At 34.8% G+C, this 22,839-nt stretch overlaps 2 protein-coding genes across 2 annotated transcripts in view; both read left to right on the forward strand.

Annotated features, from left to right (window-relative positions):
• LOC111514297 (uncharacterized) overlaps nt 1-3,415 on the forward strand; it is a 39,560-nt gene extending 36,145 nt beyond the window's left edge. The window contains exon 2 of the mRNA XM_074177278.1: nt 1,458-3,415. Coding sequence (XP_074033379.1) covers nt 1,458-3,068 — 1,611 coding nt within the window. The 3' untranslated portion in view covers nt 3,069-3,415. The remainder of the gene's footprint in view (nt 1-1,457) is intronic.
• Nucleotides 3,416-8,157: 4,742 nt separating this feature from the next.
• Nucleotides 8,158-22,189, forward strand: BBS5 (Bardet-Biedl syndrome 5 protein). The gene is made up of 6 exons (XM_074177279.1): nt 8,158-8,287; nt 10,483-10,631; nt 12,289-12,338; nt 12,396-12,523; nt 16,885-17,122; nt 21,723-22,189. Exons 1-6 carry the CDS (start codon nt 8,238-8,240, stop codon nt 22,128-22,130), a joined length of 1,023 nt encoding a protein of 340 aa, XP_074033380.1. The 5' UTR covers nt 8,158-8,237; the 3' UTR covers nt 22,131-22,189.
• The last annotated feature ends 650 nt before the right edge of the window (nt 22,190-22,839 follow it).

Consider the following 22,839-nt stretch of genomic DNA (forward strand, 5'->3'; position numbering starts at 1 on the left):
AAAATTGACAATAGAAAGAAACAGGAATAAAACGGCTTAATAATGACCTCCATCAAATGCCTTAGAAACAATATATACAATACAGCCGATTTTGTAGGAGTGGTAGTGAAAATTGTATACCTTAGGCACCCAGCAAAATACAGCGGTGAGAGATCGGGTGATATAACTGGCTACACCACTATACTACTTTTTCGACTAATATCTTAGAAAACCCGAAATGGAGAGGTGTTCAATACTGTTTTCCAGTTTTTTGTGTGTTCCTGTTCATAATTCATGATAAGGAAATTGAAAATTTTTCAGCTGCTAATAAATGGGTTCCTGATATAGTAGAAACTTGGACAAATTTGCAGAAATTACATTTCATGTAAATATTTGGAGGTCCTATCCTTCAGTTGCTGAATTTTGAAAACTCTATTATTCTTGTAGCAGATTCATCTACCAAATTTTCAAGACGACGACACTTTTCAAGAATAACTTGGTTTTCAATATTATTTTTCATCAGGAAGTTAGTTCCATCAGGAAGTCAGTTAGTTATATCATATATTTCATAATCATGAAAACATTGTTATTAAACATATATATGGAACACTATACCATCTCTATATATTAACAATTCATTATATTAATAGATGTATTATACAATTTGAATTCCATCAAGATCAAATACTTTCTTCTTGACAGCCATCTTGAAGGTGTATCTATACAGTGTAAATATTGGGTAACAATCAAATCCGAAATCAAATCCGAAATTTGAAAAAAAGAGCTCAACTTCCATATAATTATTAATGATTGAACCGGTATATTTGATCCAATATCGACGGATAATTATCGCACTTTTTCATCTATTACTTCAAGTAACAGCTCACTTCGAAATGAGTTGAACATTTTTTCATTCAGCATTTCATTTTCAACGAATTTTCGGTAGAAATATTTCGGTAGAAGAAATTCATTAAGCTCATATAAATCAATTGTAAATTGAACCAAAAACTCTTTCATAGCCTACTCATATATGCTGCTTCGGGTATATGGCCCAGATATTTTTGTAAGTGCGAAAACATTATTATTTTCAGAAGTATCTTTTCCATAAAATATCATGCCAAATTGGTAAAACTGAACTAACATAATTGACCATTTTTTCACTGAAATGAATCTTTGCATTACATCCTATCATGAAGTAAATCAGGGAAATATAGACTATTCAGTATGGAGATATGGATTACCATGGTATGCTAAGAATCTGAAATTTAACCAATGAATCAATTTAGGAATATTTCATTCTGTATAATTTAACATTTTGGACGTTCAGAATATCAAATATAGAGCCTTCTCCATTTCATGGTTGCAGAATTCAATTGTATGTACCTACTAGCCATATTGTATAAATAATTTAAACATATTTTAAACAGAATAAGAGTATTGTTATTTTCAGATTAGCTGATATCTTTTTTCTATTCCAGATTCATTTTATGGTGATGACTCTAGCAGTGTACAACGTACTTGCAGAAGAGTACGAAACAAACGAAGTCTCGACTCCTCCAAAAGTAAACTTAGACGGCAACCTAAGGAGAGCACTCCTTAAAGCATTAACCGAACTAGAAAATGACGAGCAAGCAAACTCCGGCAATCAACTTGGCGATAATCCTAAAGACAAACTGATTGAAAGAGCCTCTGCGTCTTCCGTATCAATATATGCCAATAGTGATTTGGTATCTTCATCTCCGCCACCCATAGAAACAACTGCTAGTACGACCACGACAACCACTGAGAAGTCTTTGGTGTTTCTACAGAAGAGTGAGGGTATCCAACACCCCTCTATCATCACCATAGAAAAAGACAGTGAAGATTCAGAACAAATAATCACAAGTTCGAGTAACAATTTTGCGAACCAGCCATTCCAGAGTTCCAACCAAGATGAGAAGGTGCAAAGTTCCAACCTGAATTCTATTAAAAATTCCGATAAGGAAGTTACAAAATTGAGGAGGGTGGAACTAACTACAATCACACCAACAGTATCAACAGAAGAAAGTGAGGCCAAAGTAGAAGACGTGCAATTCTTTTCAGCCCCTTTAGTGGCAGCTTTCACCGTTCATCAGGATGAACTTGGTCAACCGAACAAAGTAGAACCGATATACAGATCTACACTGGCGAACCACGACCAAGTAATCAACACCGTTGAGCAAGAACGAATCGCGCTGGCTCAGCAGAAGCAAATTAGATTAGTTCAATTTGAACAGGAAAGGCTCAAACTAGAAGAGCTCAGGAGGCAGCAACTGAAAATCCAACAATATCAACAGGAACAGAAGCAGAAGGCTCTGGAGCAGGAAATATATAGACTGAACTTGAGCCTGAAACAGCAAGAGCAGATTCATTTGAGGCAGCAGGAAGAATTACGTAAAAGAGCCAATGCACAACCCTTTCCAATTGCCAATTCCGGGTTCATCAGTAATGGGATTGTGCTGAATCAACAGCCTCCTTCTAAACCCTCTCAGCAGTTCAATTCCGGTATAGTTTCGGTGCAGCCTAGTCTCACCTTTGACCCACTCGTTGAGGCCGGAAAATTACCTTTAAATGCACAAGTACTACCTATCAGAGAGCCAGTAGAGTTCAGATCGTCTTTTGTCAATAACTTCAACCAAAAACCTCAAAACAACAGATTTTTCAGACAGAATACTGGGACCGGAAATTTTGGCGTCAATGATTTCAAGAACTCCAATACTTTCTCTGTTCAACAATCTTTCCAGCCTAGCTTTGGTAGTTTTGAACGAAACAATGGATTTTTCAGATCTAATGGAGAGTCAGCCTTGACAGTTCCACAATTTGTGCAACTACCGCAACGTCAGAGTAACAGATTTTTCAGATCGAATCTTGAGTCTGCTTTTGGTTCTCCAAGTAACAACTTTTACAATCCTCAGGGTAATAACAATCAGTTGAACAACTTGCTCAGGAATTCAGGAGCTTTCAGGGGAAAATCTCCCGAAGATCTCAACTTGATAACCAAAGTACTGTCACTCAATCATGTGGGGACTGATTTTAGCGATTCCCTGAGGCCTTATAATAGAATATTCTGAAGATAACAGTAGCAGAACAGGATGCGGATAATTTATTTTGTAATGAACGACATAATTTGAGTGTACACCAGTTGAATGCCATTTTATGCAATAGATGCCAAAAATGTGGACTTGGCAAAACAATTCTATTGATACAATTTGAACCTGGAGGTACAAAATGAATATTGTTATTGTAAATATTGTTATGTAATATGACTGATTTAATCATGTAGACTATGTATTGTAAGATGTTAGTCAAGAAGTATGTTACAGAAGATAAACTAATTCAACCTCTATCATCAGCATTAGCTAGATAACATTAAAATAATCGTTTGAATTTATATAACAATAAAAAATATAGTTTTGAATCGACTTTGATTATTACAATAGATTCAATTCTGCTCACTCTGAATGACATGAAAGCAATGATACATTGGGAGATTGCCAAAGCCAATTTCTAGAAATGATATGAAATCTAGATTTCATATCATGAAACATGTGGATTCGTTTTCCGATGGCATTTCAGGTTAGCTTCCCAAATTTCTGCTACCGCAGTTGTCGGTTGATTGGTCAAACCACCACTGACATAAAAAACTTGGCAAGTTGACTTGGGTGTCAACTTGCGTTTACGCAGCTATTTTTATCAAGTACTTTCTTGGTTTTTTCTCATTTTGTCTTCAATCGAGGACCGCCTGCCCGGTACATATATATATATATATATATATATATATATATATATATATATATATATATATATATATATATATATATATATATATATATTACTGAACCATTGGGGTAGGTACGCAGCATGCAAAAGAATACTCTTAGGACATTGATGCCAATATTTCGACACTTTTTATTGTCATCATCCGGGAAACTGCCAAAGTAGAAATATATGTATTTACCTTTACCTTAACACTAAACTGAGATGTATCATAAAACACACAATGGAAAATAAATTGGCAGATGTCCTAAGATGTCCTAAGGAAGAAAACGCTTTTTTGTTCATAATTGGCTTCATTCATTAATGTTATCTCCATCAAGAGCCATACAATCATTCCAGCGCCGCTTTAACGACACTTCTTACTGGTGAGCATTTTTGAGGTCTGCGAACACCTAGTAATCGCTGCGAGCCAAATCTGGCGAATACGGTAGATGTAGGAGCAATTCGAAGTTCAATTCATGTAGTCTTGCTATTGTTTTTTTTGATTTGTGACACGGTGCATTGTCTTGATGAAACACATTTTTTTCTTTGAAATATGCGCTTCACTAACGCTATATAATATTCACTGTTGACGGTATTTCCCTTCTCAAGGGAGGCTTTAACCTTTTCCAATTGTTGTGATTTCGGGTGTTTTGGACGAGGTTCACTCAGATAACGATTGTTTCGATTCCGCAGTGAATTGATGGATCCTCGCTTCATCCGCTGTCACATATCGAAGCAAAACTGGTTTGTTATGTTTAAACATGGCCAAACATTGCACAGAATGATCAAGACTTCCTTGTTTTTAGTAAACAGTGAGCTCGCGCGGCACCCACAGATAACAGAGCTTTCTCAGATAACAGAGCTTTCTCATAGTCAAATAATCATGCAATATAAAACCAACACGTCTTGTTGATATCATCAGAATGTCAGCTAACTCATACAACTTCACTTTTCGATTATTCAAAACGATTTTGTGGATTTTATTGATGTTTTTTGGTGTTACTGCCTCATTTGGACGTCCACTGTCAGCAAACCAATGTTTAATTGTTGTTTCTGATAGAACGGAGATCTTATAACACTTTTCAAGCCATCGCTTCGCTTGAACGTTATTTTTTCCATCTAGAAGCAGTATTAATACTAACTGAAAAACCAGTGGATGCATTACGACTAGCGCCAGTGCTAGGCCCGAGACTTTCCAGCCCAGGACTTAGTAGTCGATGCCGTTGACACAGAGAAAAAAATCACTATAATCAGTGTAATAATCATTTGACATAAAATTCATCACGACATAATGAATAAATCTAAAGTTTCGAAGTAGATTAATTCCACAGGAAATGCATGATATCTTGAATGGATAATTCTGTTTTCCACATATTGTGCTCGTCCACAATATATAATCGTCATCATTATTATTATTTTTTTAAATGAAGAATCGGAGAAAGTATGTGTGAAATCAATGAATATAATTCTTGACGCGTTTCTTTGTATCTGCTTTCTCACTGAATTTAATTACTGAAATTAGCTATTGGTGTTTTTGATAATCAGATGATATTGAATATAAATGATGAAAGTGTGTGCTTTTGAAATGAAAATTATTTTAATATTTCCAAAGAATTTAAATCGGCGAGTGTGAATTATAAGTCTCACAACTTTTTTACGTGAGCCTGAAAAATTACAACATAAAAAGGGATAAGAGAAACTAGATATCGATAGTAATCAATTGATAATTACATTCATAGTCATCTCCTGATGACGCCAACTTGGTTGGTGAAACGTGCTTCGAGAAGACTATTTCAGTTTTGGTGATTGGGAAAAATGCCTGTTAAAGGGTTAACTTCAGGTTATATAATTTTATTTGTAATTTTAAACATTCATCGGAAGATATTGAAATCTACACCATTTACTTTCTTGATCATCATCTCCTGATGATGCTAATTTGGTTTGTCTTTCGACGCGTGATTCGCTAACCAAGTTAGTATCATCAGAAGATGATGTTGGCTGATGATGCTTAGCTTTTCTAGCAAAACGCAAACTAGAGATAGTATTTCACACAATTTTACACCATTTTCCAAATTCTCCAAGTTTAATATTTAATAGACAGCGTCATCTGATTAATTTGGCAAGTGACTTACTAATTGAATACTCAGAATCACAATCACGTCACTTTACTTTTGTTGTTTTTGAATATTCAATAGGTTTTTAACTTTTCACAATCTAAAAAATGAGCTTGGTGGAATCAAATTTAATATTATGAAGTAAATTGAAAAGTATGAATATATTTTCATTAATTGATATTATTTGTCAATTGACAAAGAAAAACTCAAATCATTTTCAATAATCACAAACACAAAACATAATCACATAAACAAGAATGTTAATTGACATAATATACACCTAAACTTATTATCATATATACTTCCAAGTAGACCACCCTCTGAAAGATTAGTTCCAACCCTAACAGAAGTCAGGTGATACTATTCACCTGGAGGAAGGTGAAATCGAAAAGGTACGTTTTCAACGGACAGGACAAAGGAAGCAAGATACCTGAAAGCAAGCCTTGACAGGAAACTAACATTCAGGTACCATATCTAAGAGAGGTTACGGCTGGCGAAAGCCGATCGACACAACCTCTACCCCATCATTGGACGCAAGATGGATCTCCAAGTGAAACTGCTCATAATCAAGACCATCCTACTCCCCATCATCCTGTATTCCTATACTGCCTGGGGCCAGTGTGCCGAAATATACAGACGCCAAATTCAAACGTTTATGAACACCTACTTGCGGGCGGCCTTAAACGCTTCCAGATACATACCCAACCGATAGATCTACCGAGACCTGGATCTTAGCACCAAGTACATGCAAACATCAGTCCGCGACACTCAACATCTTTCTCCAGTTAGGTGCAGGGTATCACCATGCGCACACTATACACAATGTCATGTTTTACAAATTTAGAACAAATTTACTTGGAAACGACGGTTATAATTTCAGTAGGTGATATTAATATTAATCTCCTGAACCCAAATTCTAACGATACTCAATTGTTCATTAATTTGCTTTCTGTTTTGATTTATATCAAATTGTAGAGAATCCCACTCGTATTACTAATACATCTGAAAGTCTCATAGATGTGATCTGTATAAATAAGGAATTACTGGTAAGAAGTTTTAATACTATTGATATGAATGGTATTACAGACCACCTAATGGTCAGCTGCGTAACCAGCTTTCGAAATGAACAATTACCTACTGATTTAATATACTTCAGTAGTTACAAAAACTTCGATTTCACTAATTTTTATAACGACGCTGCGAATATACCATGGGGTGGTATTGTTAATTTACAAAATATGAACTCTAAAGTAAACTTTTTAAATTATTGTATATTACATCTATTTGATAAACATGCTCCTATCCACCAGTTAAATTGTAAAAAGAAATTTCTGCCTTACGTCACATACAACCTCAAGCTCATGATGCAAACCAGGGATGAGGCTCATAAAACAGATCAGCTGAATATTGAGTTATAATTCGTTATCTCATATCTGTATTCTTATATAAACTATTGGAAAGCAAAAATTCTAATTACTTGTTCAGATTGATTAGTAAGCGATCTGATAATCATTCTATCAATTCAAGAAAAGATACATTTACTATTCCATATCATGTTACCACCAAATTTGAGAGATGTTTTTCTTACTTTGGACCGAAGTATCTAAATAATTTATTACCGTATATTCATTTGTCTATATATCAATTCAAAAAAACTGAAAATTCATTTCTTACATGTTCAAAAATGATTGTAATCTTTTATATTATCTCAATAATAGTTTTTTTTATATTATTTTTGTGTCTATTGTAACTGTTACTTATAGTCTTACTGTATGCTTATTTTTTTTTCTTAATTATGGGACGGGTTAGCCTCTGGCTAACCCTTTTCCCTTTGTGTATAAAACTTGTTTTCGCACAATAACCGTTATTATTATCATTATTATAAATAATCAGATGTGGAAGTGAAAGTACTAGACTAGAGGCTGACTTCCCACCAGAAGAGGTCAGATTTCAATTTTGCTGAAATGCCAAGCAGCGGATGGAAAATATTTTGCCGCAGAAAACTCAACCCTCGGGGCATGGTGGAACGCATCTGTAGTCTTCATAAGGGGAAATCTCGTTGACCTTATTTATTCACTTAATATGGGGAACTCTCAATATTGATCCCAATGGTGGTTTGAAGTATTCTGTATTACTGGATTTTACCAAAAACTCACTCAATAAAAAAAAAATATTCCAACTAATCGGATATCTGAATAGTAGGAAGATAAATTGAGCTTGCCTAAATATATTTTCTGCCTTATGTGCCTGTATGTTATAAGTATTGGATTGTTGGCTTGACAACGGACTAATCAATACGTTATCCACCGAAAGAGAACATTCAGTGTATGTAGAAGCCATTTCATTGATTCCATTTTCGTTTCCAAAATGTCTCTTCAATGGGAAGATAAGGAAGTACACTTCGACATACCGTATTCGTAAGTAATACCAGCATTTGTCTCTTTCGTTTATACCGTGTGAGCAGTGTGATTGAAGATACAAGTTCGCCTAAATAACAGAACAGTGTTTTTTTCCGCTTATCAACGTGGTGCTAACAGAAACACCATTGAAAATCGTGTTTTTCATTCATTTCAAAAAGTGTTTTTCTGTGAGACACCCTATATATTTCTACCTGAATCGCTTACCATACTCTTTTCTGAACGTGAAAAATTATTATGAATTTTATCATAAAACCAAAAATAACGGAGTTATGTGCTTCCAGTTTGCCATTAAATTAAAACAGAATGATACAAATCGGTTGCAGTATTTGCTTTTTTACTCATTATAAAAGTCCGTTCTTAACGTATTTTGTTTGTATCTCATCTGAGATGGCACTGTGAAATAATTAATTCAATGAAACTTGAGGATTACAAAATCTCTCTCTGAAGTCGTTGAATTTCATGTCAGGTTATTCTCATGATTAAAATGCTTTTTAGTTATTGAGAAAAATGTGATATCCTTGAAGCATACATAGTGTGCCGAAAAAATTTCGACCGTACTCTTGCACGATATACCTACAGGCCGTTTCTTTTATCATGTAGTAACATTGCTATATTCTAAACCGTAACAGATACGAAGAAGAATAAATGGGAAATAAGGTGAATTTCATCGGAAATATGTGGCCGAAAAAATTTACAGGGACTCTCGCCCTTCTCGAGTTATACGGGGAAAATGAAAAATGCTGTTTTTGTATTTTTCGAATGGAATTGTTATTTCGAAGAATATAAAAAATGGAAAAGGAAAATGTTATTGTTTTCGAAGTGTACTATGACGATGTAATAATACATAACTACCATATTTTTTTTTTAAATACGGACCTGTCTTTTTATTACAAATATTGATGAAGCAATTAATTCACAACTCAAGGGTATATCTCATTTGATATTTTTATAGCGTTTCGTTTGAAACTAACATCATCAGTGACAACAATTTTAAATTGCGGTCCTGTCGTAACTTCTTTTGTAAATTGTTTCAATGTCTTCTAAATATAATTCAGACAACCCAATAAATTCGATAAGTAGGTGCCCTAATACAATGAAAATTTGTACTTTTTCTTTCTGAAATTTTTTGTATTGCCGTAATCCTTCTTTCAAGGCTTATTTCTCCCTAATCAATTATAATTCCTAATATTTTTATAATTCTCAATCTTGGAAATAACGAAAATATCAGTTTTTTGTCAAAATTCGATCGTTGTATGATTTGGTATGATCAAATGATGAAAGGACTGATATGCTATTTTATGCAAAATTAAATATCCTGATCCTAACTCTGATTTCCTAAGAGTAAATTCTGTGAAACGACAAATTTAATTTAATCAATCTTGGCATGTCAATAAAAATATCATAATTACAGAAGTAATGAGAACCCTATGCGAAATATTCCTTGTAATCCACAAACACGTTTCAACAAAAATGTACGGAGTAGTTTTATTGGGTCAAAAATAATTGAACCAGTTTTCAACGATGATTTTTTCACTTAACTAATCGCCATAGAACTTTCAGATAATAGTCAAAGTATTAATTAGTTAACCTTTTTAATGATCTTTCATTGTTACCAGAGAACCAGTTCGTTAGCCTTCCCGTTCTCCGGACATTACATCCATGGATTTTTATTTCTGGAGATTTCTGAAGAACGAGGGGTGTATAAATATCGTTTCGACAGTATCGATGATCTCCAGAAAACGATAACGAATACTATACGTAGCATCGATAATCGTACCGTACCGAATGGTTTTTAGATGTGCCCAAAAATGTATTGATTAATATTGCCATCAATATGTATTATTTCGTTTGAATTTTAAATTTCATGGCAACGAAAAGTGAAAAAAGCACACGAATAATTTATTTTTTGGTTTTAGGATAAAATTCTCAACAACTTTCAGAGTTCAGAAAAGAGAGGGAAATCAATGGAGGTAGGAATATTCAGGGTATTTAATTCAAAAAAGACACTTTTGAAATAAATCAAGGTTTTTCTGTTGGCAGTAGATTAAACAACGGAAAACACTAACTACCTGTTATCAGATTGAACTGAACTCGTACCTCCAATGAAAGAGAAATTAGCAATGGTGTCGACTTGAGTTTGTTTACACGGTATATTCGTCACAAGTCCCATTCATATGTTCTTGCAATTTAAGGAAAATGAGACTCATTTTGGGAGAGAAGGTTATAGATAAACTCGATAATATTGAAGATACGAAGGGAAATGGTGGAGATAAAGGCAGAATGATTATAACCAACATTAGGCTTCTTTGGCATTCTTTGAGAACACCTAGAGTCAATTTGTGTGAGTAATATTTCCATAGCGCCTTATTAATATTAGTTTGAAATATTATCATCAGTAAAACAAAATATTTCAATTTTTATCAAGTGCTGTTGTCCTACGAGAATCAACATATGTTTTATTGTGATGGGACAAAGTATGTATAACTAAAAAGTTAATGATTTGAAATGTTTTGATAGTTACGGAAATGAGTTGAAAAAACCATCGCGGAATAATTTAATACACCAAATGCTTAAAAATTATAGCCACAAATAATTACTGAAAACTGGATGGACAACCCTACATCTTACATAATGAAAATAATGTTTCTGTAAATTATCACATAGTGCAACAGTGAAAACGTCTTTAATCAATTATTGAATTGGAAATGTCAAAGTTAGCGACATCTTTAACCGTGAATATATATTTAGGGGAATTACCAGTGTTTCTGAACCTGAAGGAAATTACCAGAAATGTCGTTTGAACGAATGCCCATAAATTTTTGCAAAGATCTCACCTACATCAAAAACAACAGCCATTTTAGTAACATAAAAAATATTCAGAACTGTGTGGTAATTACTCTGTTTCCTGTCTACCGCTGAAATTTATGGGCAAAAGAACCTTATTTCCTCGGTCTGCGGAGTTATTCAGCTAAAAAGTTACAAAAGTGGCAAAAATGGGAGCTTTTCACTGAATGGTTCACAAAATCTCAAACATGTGTTTCACTATACAGAAGCTTCCTCAGGCGTGTTGATTTATACCATTCAGTCCACTAGCACCTCTGATTTTTTGCAACTGCCCTTGCTTCTGATTGTTTTCTCAAGAATAATCGATGCACTGAGAATTGAAAATGAGACCTTCCATATTTTAGCCCAGTTACAGGTTGGGTGTTTTTCGACATTTTCGAGATCGAAAATCTAGAGGCATTCCTAGTAAATTGCCCCTACATCTTCCTGGAAGCTTCTTTTATGGTGACTGTCAAAATTACAAAATGAAATAATATCGAATATCTAGCAAAGAAGGACACATCTCATTTGTTTCCTCGCTGTTCTAGGGTGTTGTTTTTCATAGTTCTTCATGAAGTGTGAAATACCAGGGTGATTCATTTCAACTTCCTTTTCAAACATGTTCCTCAACAGAGCTGACCATTCTCGTTTCTCTCTCATTCAATTATTTCTTGATTAGTTTGATATAAAAAAGGGGAATTTATTACCAAAAGAAATATCCAGTTGTAGAAAATGGAATTTAAAAATATTGGAATATAGAAATGTATAGAAGTAAATGCTAAGACAGAGTATATATAAAATATTCATATACCTAGAATTTCAAATAAGCAATGATAAATTCAGTATATAACATGAAAAGATACAAATCATGCAATGTAGCAGTAGTGACATAAAGATTATAGTATGATTAAAAGTAATGGTTGATACATGATACTAAGGCATTCAGAGAGTCGAAATGAATATCGATATATGTATTTACCTATTTTATTCAAGCTACTGCACATAAAATAATACCATTAATAATACTGAAACAAATAAAATGAAGAAATTATTTTTGGGCCATTACCAGTAACCATTTCTCATCTACTTTTCTCAAAGCCCAATATCACTAAATGCCAATAATTCATAATTGATTATATGCATTTTATACTCTGCTACATTTATTACTTTTATAGCTATTGGATTCAACTGCATTCTTTCTTCAAGTACTAAAATTGTGAACTCGGTGAGTGAACAAATATTACTGCAAATTTCCTGCAATTCATGACCTTTTTCATTTTAGAGACTGAAAGGTACTACCCAAGCTTTGCAATTATTGACCATATCGAACGGCACGAGATACGAATTCATTTTCACAAATCTGATTCCAGGCAATACCAGGCATTTTACATCTGTAATGGGAGTTCACAAGTGAGTTATGGATACCTTTCAACATTGTTCATTAAACTCCAATTTTATTGGAGTACATGCCAAATATGTTTTTAGGATTTGTGTTCAGCATTCGAGTCTAAGATATGAGGGGGAGTGAGAAGTTCGTAGGCTAACATTCAGACTAGTATCAGATCCATATGATTTTTAACTAACCCTACTCTTCAAAAAACATATGTACAAATTTCTCAGCTGTTATATTGTGGAATAGAACAATTTGAGGGAAGCAACTTTTGCTAGTTTGAAGAAAATGGATAAAAATGGTTTCTTTTGTTGATAAAGCATTGCTTTTTGGTGGAAAAAATACTGTTGAAGACAAAATTCAACTTGGCGCAGAGTGCAACGCAGAGTGCAGCAGACTGTTGGTTGACACTGGAAGTCTGGGAATGGCCTCTGACTTTATGATAGTTGTTGGTTCACAGATGGATCAAAAACACCTACCGGTTCTGGTGCAGGTGTTTTTAGTCACAGACCCAGGACAGATATATCTACCTGCCTAGGAACCAATGTGACTGTATTTCAAGCGGAAATTTACGCTATTGAATTGTGTTCGGAGAGATTGGAAGAATCCAACCTCATACACAAGTCAATAAAAATATTCTCAGACAGTCAAGCGGCGTTGAAAGCTCTTGGCTCCAACCGAGCAACGTCTGAATTGGTAGCAAATTGCTAAAAAGTACTTTCCTCTATAGGAAGACGTAAAATATTGTCTCTCTCTGGTCTGGATTCCTGGCCATATTGGCCTGGAAGACAATGAAACTGCTGACTCCCTTACAAAGAAGGGTGCTGCATGCAGATTCATCGGACCTGTCATTGGCATCGCTTTAGGCTTTGCCAAACAGATTGAACACCTGGATGTCAAGAAGATTTATAGACTCCTGGTCGAAATCTCCAGGACTGGCTCACTCCAAGGCGTTTATTCACCCTTCGAAGCTTGATACCAAACAGTTGTTGGACTACCGTGGGGACAATACTATCAAGTATCGTCTGTGTTCGACACGGAGTACCCCAAGGCTCGGTGCTGGGGCCAGTATTGTTTTTGTTGTATTTTAATGATCTAGCTTATATTGATTCTGAAGGAACGTTCACAATTTTTGCAGATGATACAACCATCCTGTGGCATGACACTAATGAAAATGATCTTCAAAACAAAATAGCACAAGATATTCTTAAAGTGAGAGAGTGGTGCAACTCCAATCTGTTATCCTTCAATATAAAAAAAACCAATCTTATATCATTCAATTGCAACTTGTCAGGCATTTCGATGGGTAATGATATTATATCAAACAAAAAACTAAATAAATTTCTTGGAATCAATCTGGACAGCAACCTCAATTTCAATAACCATATTAATTTGCTGAGCAAAAAAATAGCTTCGGGATGTTATGCTTTACGAACGGTATCAAATGAATTGGGTATTGTAACTGTAACCCTTGTTCAAGGAGCAAAAATTACTAACACTTTCTTCATTGTCCATACTCGAAACTGTGTGCCTAGTACATAAGAACAAGAAAAAATCGTCTTACGATGTTGTTATTGGTTTCACTCGCCAAAGCAACAAATTAAGACTGCCTATTCCATCATCAAATTTGATTAAAAACTCATTGATTCATAATGCAGCTAAAATATATAACCATCTACCGACCAGTCTTAAAGATATCCAATCACCTTATCAGTTTAGGAAATCTGTAAAGCAAGTTCTCATTGACCAAGTGTTTTATAGTGTTCAAGAGTAGTTTGATAAATATATGGATGGAAAATAAAATTATTCCCTGTTCAAGCACTGCTTATGTTGATTTTAATAGCTCCTGCAATTTTGAAAACAGTGTCTGTTTATCTTATTTATTTATATATTTTATCTATTGACTTCCTTATTTACCTGTTAATGTCTGACTATTCGTTCATTTAGGATGTATATAAATATGTATGTGTGTGGTATTTATGTGCGTTTATATATGCATATTCATTTATTTATCTATAATTGTTTTAGCTGTTCACTGAAAATCGTAACCATAGTTCTGTATGACACATACATTAAACCAATGTATAGTTATTATAGTGAAACTCATTTATACATGATTATCTTTGTCAACGAGTTTATACTTTGGACAATAAAGCATATTTGATTTGATTTGATTTGAACTACGATGTCTAACAGGCCTTCTTACAGGTCACTGTCATTTGAATCATCATATGCAGAGACTCGGACTGCCGTAAGACAGTGTGTGTCGCCTCTGTTTGGAAAATGATAAAATAGTAGAGCATATACTTTGTGCCTGCCCCGCTGGGGACAGCGGCAGAGCCGAAGCTGGGTTTATTTGGTCGAGTGTGAACAATAAACCCTTACGGGCTGCGGTGGAGGGTCGAATACACCTACTCAATTTGGACCTAACCTAACTGTTAGGTTAGGTTAGCTTTGAGTACTGTTTGAAGCTTTTCTACCATAAGAAACTCGTATTTATGCGTTGATATGTGACAATGGACGGAACATGGCCCCATCATTTCTCACCAGAATCAAAATGGATGTCATCTGAGTGGACTGTATGTGGTGAACTGACTTCAAAGCGTGCAAAGACGCAACAGTTAGCTGGTTATAATATCACTATTTTGGGATGCGTATGGTATACCATTCAGCGACTGACTTGAAAAGGAAATAAAATGAGTTTTATTGAAAAAAAAAAGATTGTAATGATGAAGATAACGTACTAAAAACTAAAAAATAATCCGGAAGGTTCCTCGGTAGCAGTCATCACACCACTCTCCTCAATAATTTACGGTATCGATCAGATAAAAATAATAAAATCGTTGGGCCTGATATTTACATATTTACTCAGGTTACGTTATACCCAACTATTTTACTATTTTGTATCTGATCAATAACGTAGATTGCTGAGGAGAATGTTGTGATGACTGCTATATAGAATATTCTGAATTATTTTTTAGTTTTTACATTTATATTACTTTTTTCTCAATACATATGTTGTTATATATAAACAGATAACTAGTTTAGTGATCCAATATTTTTTCTGAAAATAGGTTGGTTAGGTAACAGGATATATTTTTTCTTAAAAAAACAATTGTTACCTTGCCAATGTTTCCAATTCAATTAAATTCTTCTTCAGGGCTCTGTAACAATGAAGTTTAATAAACATACTTTCCACAAAACTTATACGATTATTATCATTTCAATTTCACAAGAAATAATGGTTCTTGATCAAATTACTTTTCGGTTAGTAATTTAATTTAGAAATCATCAGTGATCAGCATATAATAGTACTTGTGAATGCGTGAAGCAATTTTTAAAATCACTTATAAATACTAGAAACATTAATGGACCCATATGTGAACTTTGAGGGACTCCCGGGGTTACCACAAATGGACAGACCTTTATCAATAATGCACGCGAACATACAGAAATGAAAAGACAATTACCATTGATGGTACCACGTAATAAGAAACATAAATAAAAATAATAATTTGTGATTAGAGTTGAGCTGTAGAGAGTTGATAAATAATTAAATTTAATTGATCAGTTGTTTATTAATTTGTCCAATGAACAGAAATTGACATTACTGACTATCATAGAATCATAGATATAATTTTTATGTTTGTATTTGAATTTCCTGATATTGAATCTCTTCAATTGATCGGGCAATAAATTATAGAGTTTTACAGCACCAAAAAGAAATGATCTCTGAATATGTGCAGTGCAATGTTGTGGCATAGTTGATTTGTTTTTATGTCTAATGGTTTTTGAGTGAATATATTCACGCAGAATAAGTGTTTGTATTAAAATTGGGAGAATGAATTTATGTACAAAACAACCCAAATGATGAAACATACGGTTTTTCATATTGAGCCAGCGGGAGATTTTGAAGGCTTCAGAAATTGAATCATACTTACAAAGATCATAAATTAGACGGTAGAACAAACAAAGAACTCTAATATTTGAACTAATTTATATATAACAAAATGAATAATGTCTTCCGAAAGAGTCCACTTTTTTTGCAATACAATATCAACTACTCTTATATTATTCAGAATATATTTTCTGTGTTCACATTAGGACAGTGATGCTTCTGGTGGTATTGCTCAATCACCAAAGATTAGGAAGGCAAGCCCCCTTTTCAATGGGCTTCAAGGTCTCCCCATCTTACGCCTCTTAACTTTATTCTGTAGAATTATTTAGAGGATTAAGTTCATAAATGTTATTTTCAAATTGACGCTTTATTGTACCTAGTGTGTAACTCGATAGGTTAAGAAATTTTTGAGTAGTCAAGAATAACTAGTTGTCATTTCTAAGTGATGGTCCCCTTATTTATCTTTAAAATTGTGTTCTTCAGGGCTTACAACTCTTCAAAACTCTACAGAGAATTGAGGCTGAGAGGTGGTGTAGTTCACAATAAGCAGTTGAAGATTCTTCCCCAAGAACAAGTGGTATCTACTCTTCATGGAGTCTGGAATTTGTCCAGTGATCAAGGCAGTTTGGGAACCTTCACGGTATCCAATGTAAGGTTCGTCTGGTTCGCAGACGTGAATGAAGGTTTCAACATATCTTTGCCGTACTTGCAAATAGAAAGTGTGAGTTAGTTTGAAATGGGGTTTTATATATATTGGGACGTCAACAATAACAATTATTCAAACATCAAGATTGATCTAGTCTCCATTTATATGAGTGTGGTCATAGTTCATGAAAATTTTCCTAGGATGCCTAGCAAAGGACACATTTTCCAGATGTGCTACGAATCGCAAGTTGAAAGGTATCTGTATTCTGTATCTGTAGAGTAGGGAGGGTGAGTGTAGGCCCACAGCACTTAGACCACATGTGACTCATTGCACATCCTCCCAAGGAGTTGTCCTCTTAGGTCATCGTCCATCCTGCCCTTTTCAGGAAGGTGGACAGGTCTCTGGGAGACATCTCCTTTATATCAGCAGGTGTAGGCCAAGACTCGCCGAACACACACTCTCTTATTTACGATAACTCCGAACATTCGCATAGGACATGCCTGACAGTTTCATCTTCCTGTTCACACATCCTGCATAGAGGTGTGTCCACTAGCCCCATATTGTGGAGGTGTTTCCTTAATTGACAGTGGCCAGTCAGAAATGCTACTGTTGAGCGTAGATTTTTCTTGGTAATCACCAGATATTTCTTCAGCGCCAGCTTCCCAGAATCGGCCAGGGTGATCCTGGCATTCTTCAATTTCATCCAATATCTTTAGGGATTGAGCATGGGTGTGACGTTTGGCTAGTTCCGTAAATGTCGAAGTCATGAATTTTCAGTCCAGCCGATTCCTTGCTAAAGAGTCGGCAATGTGATTACCTTTACTCCTGTCGTGCCCTTTAACCCACCTCAGTTTCTTTTATGGCTATTGAGATACCAGCCAGTTCTGTTCAAACCACGCTGATATTTTTTTCCATTCCCTACTCAATCCTTAGGCTCACTAATCTGGAGTACGTTAATAGGTAATATCCAGTTGATCCTCGACTCGCACAAATTTCGAATTTTGAGGGTGGTCGTTCCTAAAGAAGTAACAGCTGGTTAAAGAAAAAACAGATTTTGAACAGATTATAGAGTGTCTTATACAGGGTTATCCAAAAGTCCAGATATGATTGAACTATTGAATCCCAAACTACCAGAAGTAGATTTATTCCTAGTAACTTTGGAATTGATCGTGATCATAATCTTGCAAATTATTTGATGTTCAGAGTAAGTTTTTGAAATGGAAAACCGTATTTGTCCTTTCGAGAGTAAAAGGAGCGGGAAGAAATACGGTTGAAGGTCAAATATTCAATATAGTAGAGTTTCAAGTTATGAGAGAAGGAATCAGTACAGAGTATTTACGATTAGTTGCTGGCTGTACGGCCTCCTTTCAATTGATTGCGATTTGACAGTTATTCCCACTTCAAACAACTGAAACCCATATTTTTTCACACCTTGAGGGTAAAAGGGTTCAATATTATACAGGGTGTTCCTTAAACACATGCTAATATTTAGGGAGGTAATTCTCAGACCCATTTCAAGAAAAAAACTTCCTATGGACGTATGTCCTAAACGCCTTTACTTTTGAGATACAGGGTGGCAAAGTTTTGAAAAATAATCAGTTTTTTAACAATAACTGAGATAATTTTGTAGACATCTTTGGCATTTTTGGTACATATGTTCCATGCCTCAAGGCGCATTTTCTGATGTACACAAATTTGTATTTTTTCCAACAGTGGCATCCCTACGGGTTTCGCATTGAATATTTTTGGGGAAAAAGTACTACGCCAATGCTTTCTTTTCGAAATAAAATCATTTTCAAAATCCTCATTTATTTTTGAGAAAATTTGATCTCCTGGTATTTCTTTGTCCGACGCATGATTTTCACTCAAAAAAATAAAAATTGATAGAAAGCAAATTAAGAAATTAGATCAATTCTAAAATGAATGAGAATCTGAATGAAATTCCTTCATAACGCATTACTAATTCCCTGATAATATTTGAAAACATAATCTGCAAAAAAATAAATTTTTCACAAAAACGAGTTTTATTTTAATTTGTGACAGTAAGTCTAAACGAATAGCACAAATTTGTTAATTAGTAATAATACCAAAACTGATTATAAAAATTGTTGGAAGTGGCCACCTGCACTTAGTATGCATGCTTCCGCCCTTCTACGCATGGAATTACGCACCCGTTCAAATATTCCTGGCGTATTTCGTATAGTTTCACACGAGGCAACTATTCGCTCTCTTAAATCTTCTAAAGTATTAACGGGAGTTTTATACGCAAGAGTTTAAAGGTGACCCCATAAAAAAAAATCTAAGCTGTTGAGATCAGGGGATCTTGCTGGCCATTACTGAGGTCCTCCGCGACCTATCCAACGATTAGGATAAACTGTATTTAAATGGTTTCGGACAATTACACTGAAATGAGCGACATCGTGCATGTACCATATTCGATTCCTTAACGCAAGTGGCACATCTTCCAATAACCCAGGTAAGTCTTTTTCGAGAAAGTGTAAATGAGAACGACCATCAAGGCGTCCTGGTAGAAAAAATGGGCCTATTAGATGATCACCTATAATTCCTGCCCATACATTAACCGAAAATTGGTGTTGGAAATGGGTTTTGGTTATTGCATGGGGATTTTCTTAAGCCCACACATGATTGTTGAATGGCATTCCGAAAAAAATTTGCTTCTTCTGTGAACAAAATTTGTGTCTCAAACTGCGGATTTAGTGCGGTACTTTGTAGATACGACTGACTGAAGTTCACACGCTGTGGAAAATCTCTGGAGAGTAATGCCTGCACTCTTGAAATATGGTATGGGTATAACAACAAATATCCAGAGTTCTAGCGATCTTCCTCATACTCGTCTCAGGATGTTCCTCAATTTCTTGCAGCACCGCTTCCTCAATTTCAGGAGTTCTTACTACACGAGATCCACCTTCCGGAGTCCCTTTCTTGAAACTACCAGTTTCCCCAAGTCGACGATGAATATTTGAAAAAGTTCGGCTATCTGGTAAGGCACGATTAGGATATCTTTCCTGATAAATGCGCCGGGCTTCTGTTGCATTACCATCGGCAAGGCCATATACGTAATGCATTTGCGCCATTTCCGCATTCGTATAATTTACCATATTTACTGATATTCAGAAAAACAGCGGACTACGAAAATAACTTCAATAACACTTCAAAATCAATCAAGACGCACTGTGACAGTTTTTAACACCAACACCTTACTTTAAACCAACATCAATATTAGCTACTGACGTTTGTACATACAGAGAATTCGTTTTTTATTGCTATGGTGGGTACGCTGTTTTTTCTGCTTTTAATCTTTAAAAGAAATCACATATCGACAAACTCCATATTTCCAAGAGGTGCAGTAAATAAATTCTGCTACACGTCATTTATTCCAGGATAACTAAATTTATGTTTTCAAAAATTATTAAGCGGTGCTGCGTTATGACGTAATTTTAATTGAGAACAGTGCATCTGACAACAAATAAATTTCTTTTAGATCCTCAACTATTTTGCAACAAATCTGATCTCTTAGTTTGCTTTCAGTCGATGCACGATACTTAAGGAATTTATCCTTAAGTAAAGCGATTTTTAATTTTTTGAGCGAAAACCATGCGTCGGACAAAGAAAACCCAAAAAATCAAATGTGCTCAAAAATGTATGGAGATTTTAAAAATCATTTTTAATTGGAGATAAAGCAGTGGCGTAGTATTTTTTTCGCCAAAAATATACATTTCAAAACTCGTACGTACGCCACTGGCAGAGGAAATTAAGAAAATTGTACATCAGAAAATGCGTCTTGAGGCATGGAACATATGTACCAAATATATACACCCTATATGTCCTTAATCACCCCCAGATCTATTTTTAATTCCATCTCAATGGGTAAGGTAGTGTGTCTACTTAGTCAGTGAAGTCAAGTATATGTGTGGCCCATCTAGTTTGCAAACACGAGAAGATATGAAATAGAAGAATTGTACTAGTATATAATGGAAGCCATGCTATTCTGGTTTCTGAGATCAAAAATATGAATTTCATTTCAGAATGTTTAATAAACTATAAATAATTGCCAAAGTCAGGATCACATAGAAGGGCACAACACCGACCTTGAGTTATAAATAAAAGATCAAGATCAAGTCTAAAACTTCCATCGAGTAGTCAAGGGGTATGTATGACTTTCAGAGGCATCTTGAGAGTTAGTCAAGGTCATGAGCATTTGTATCTTTTTGCTATGTGTTCACGATAAATAAACTGACTTCAACCTTCAAATGATTGATAAGATCATGGTGGAGGATCAAGATAACAATCAGATAGACAGAAAAAAGCTTTGAGCTCTACTGAAACTTTTGGTCACCCTGTATGTATGTCTACATTCAAAATAATACATAAAATTCTACAGAATATCAGATAGTTATCAAAATCCTATGTAATCACGTTTTGATGGGAATGATATACACGCATATTTTCATTGGCGAGCTGGGAACATTTTTCTCATAGAAAAATCATTGCAAATGTTGCTCATTGTTCAACAATAGAAGCCTCTGTTGCTAACTCCCCAATATGTAGTCCAGAACGTGAGATAATATAATTTGTAACAGAATATATAATGATACAGAATTCAAAATAAAATTTGGATATGCAAATTTCAAATCTGAATACATTTATTTTCCAGATATGCATCAGAGATTCGAAGTTTGGAACTGCTCTCGTAATCACCAGTTCAGAAATGAGCGGAGGATACATTTTAGGGTTCAAAGTTGATCCGGAAGAAAAGCTTCAGAATCTATTCAAAGAACTCACTTCTCTCCACACGGTTTATACAACGAAACCCATTTTTGGAGTTGAATTTCAAAGTTATTCTGGTAAAGATGACGTGGAGTCCAATAATAACTTGACCGAAGAGTACGAAGTCCTGGAAGATTTGAAAGGAGAAATCTCTAATACCATTACAGCATATTTGGCTGATGAGGGGCACACTAAGGATGAAATTCCGGTTTACTCACCTGAACTGGGTCTAGCTGTTGAGAGGATCAAAGAAGGTTACACCATACAAAAGCTGTGGGAAGTCATTCCTTCATGAAATCAATCAATTGAATTATGGAATGAATAAATTATTAGACGACATGCATTATTCCTATATCAATTTTTCCTCTGAATGAAGATAAACAGACTGACAACTGTAAAAATATTGAAGAGATACTTACCTTTTGCTGTGGTATCTGACTCTTATTAATAACTCAAAAGTGCATTAGTAACTCAGAAGTAGTAGAACCTGTAACCTTCCTCAAAAAACTAATGATGCTTTCAGTTTCCTGGGGAAGAATGGTCTGATGGGTGTCCTGGAAAGTGGACCCCTGCCTCTTATCAACTTTATTGGGAACTTCCAAAATGTAGATTTTTTTCTCACATGAGTTCATAGCCCTTAACCAGGGTTTTCGAACTATTCGATTAATTAATTCTAATGAGTGTATTAACCTTCCCAAATCTATTCACTGTTTATTATATTATTTGGGTCGAGGCAAACGAAAACAGTGGCGATAAAAGCAGAGCGGAGAAAATGACAATATTGTTTCCAATATAACTGTTTTCTCCCAACACCAAACCCTTATTTTCAACACCTCGACACGTGTTTCGAACACCAAGTAATCATCTTCAAGAGGAACATTAAACTGAGTGATCATCTTCAACAGGAAGATGAATCTTCTTTTTGAAGATGATGATTGAAAAACGAGGTATTGAAAATAATAGTTTGGTGTTGGAATAAAACTCAAGTAATATTAAATGTTTTG

Source organism: Leptinotarsa decemlineata, unplaced genomic scaffold (assembly GCF_025532065.1).
Source record: "Leptinotarsa decemlineata unplaced genomic scaffold, Ldec_3_MD MMD2_tig00002974_RagTag_RagTag, whole genome shotgun sequence".
NCBI lineage: Eukaryota > Metazoa > Arthropoda > Insecta > Coleoptera > Chrysomelidae > Leptinotarsa > Leptinotarsa decemlineata.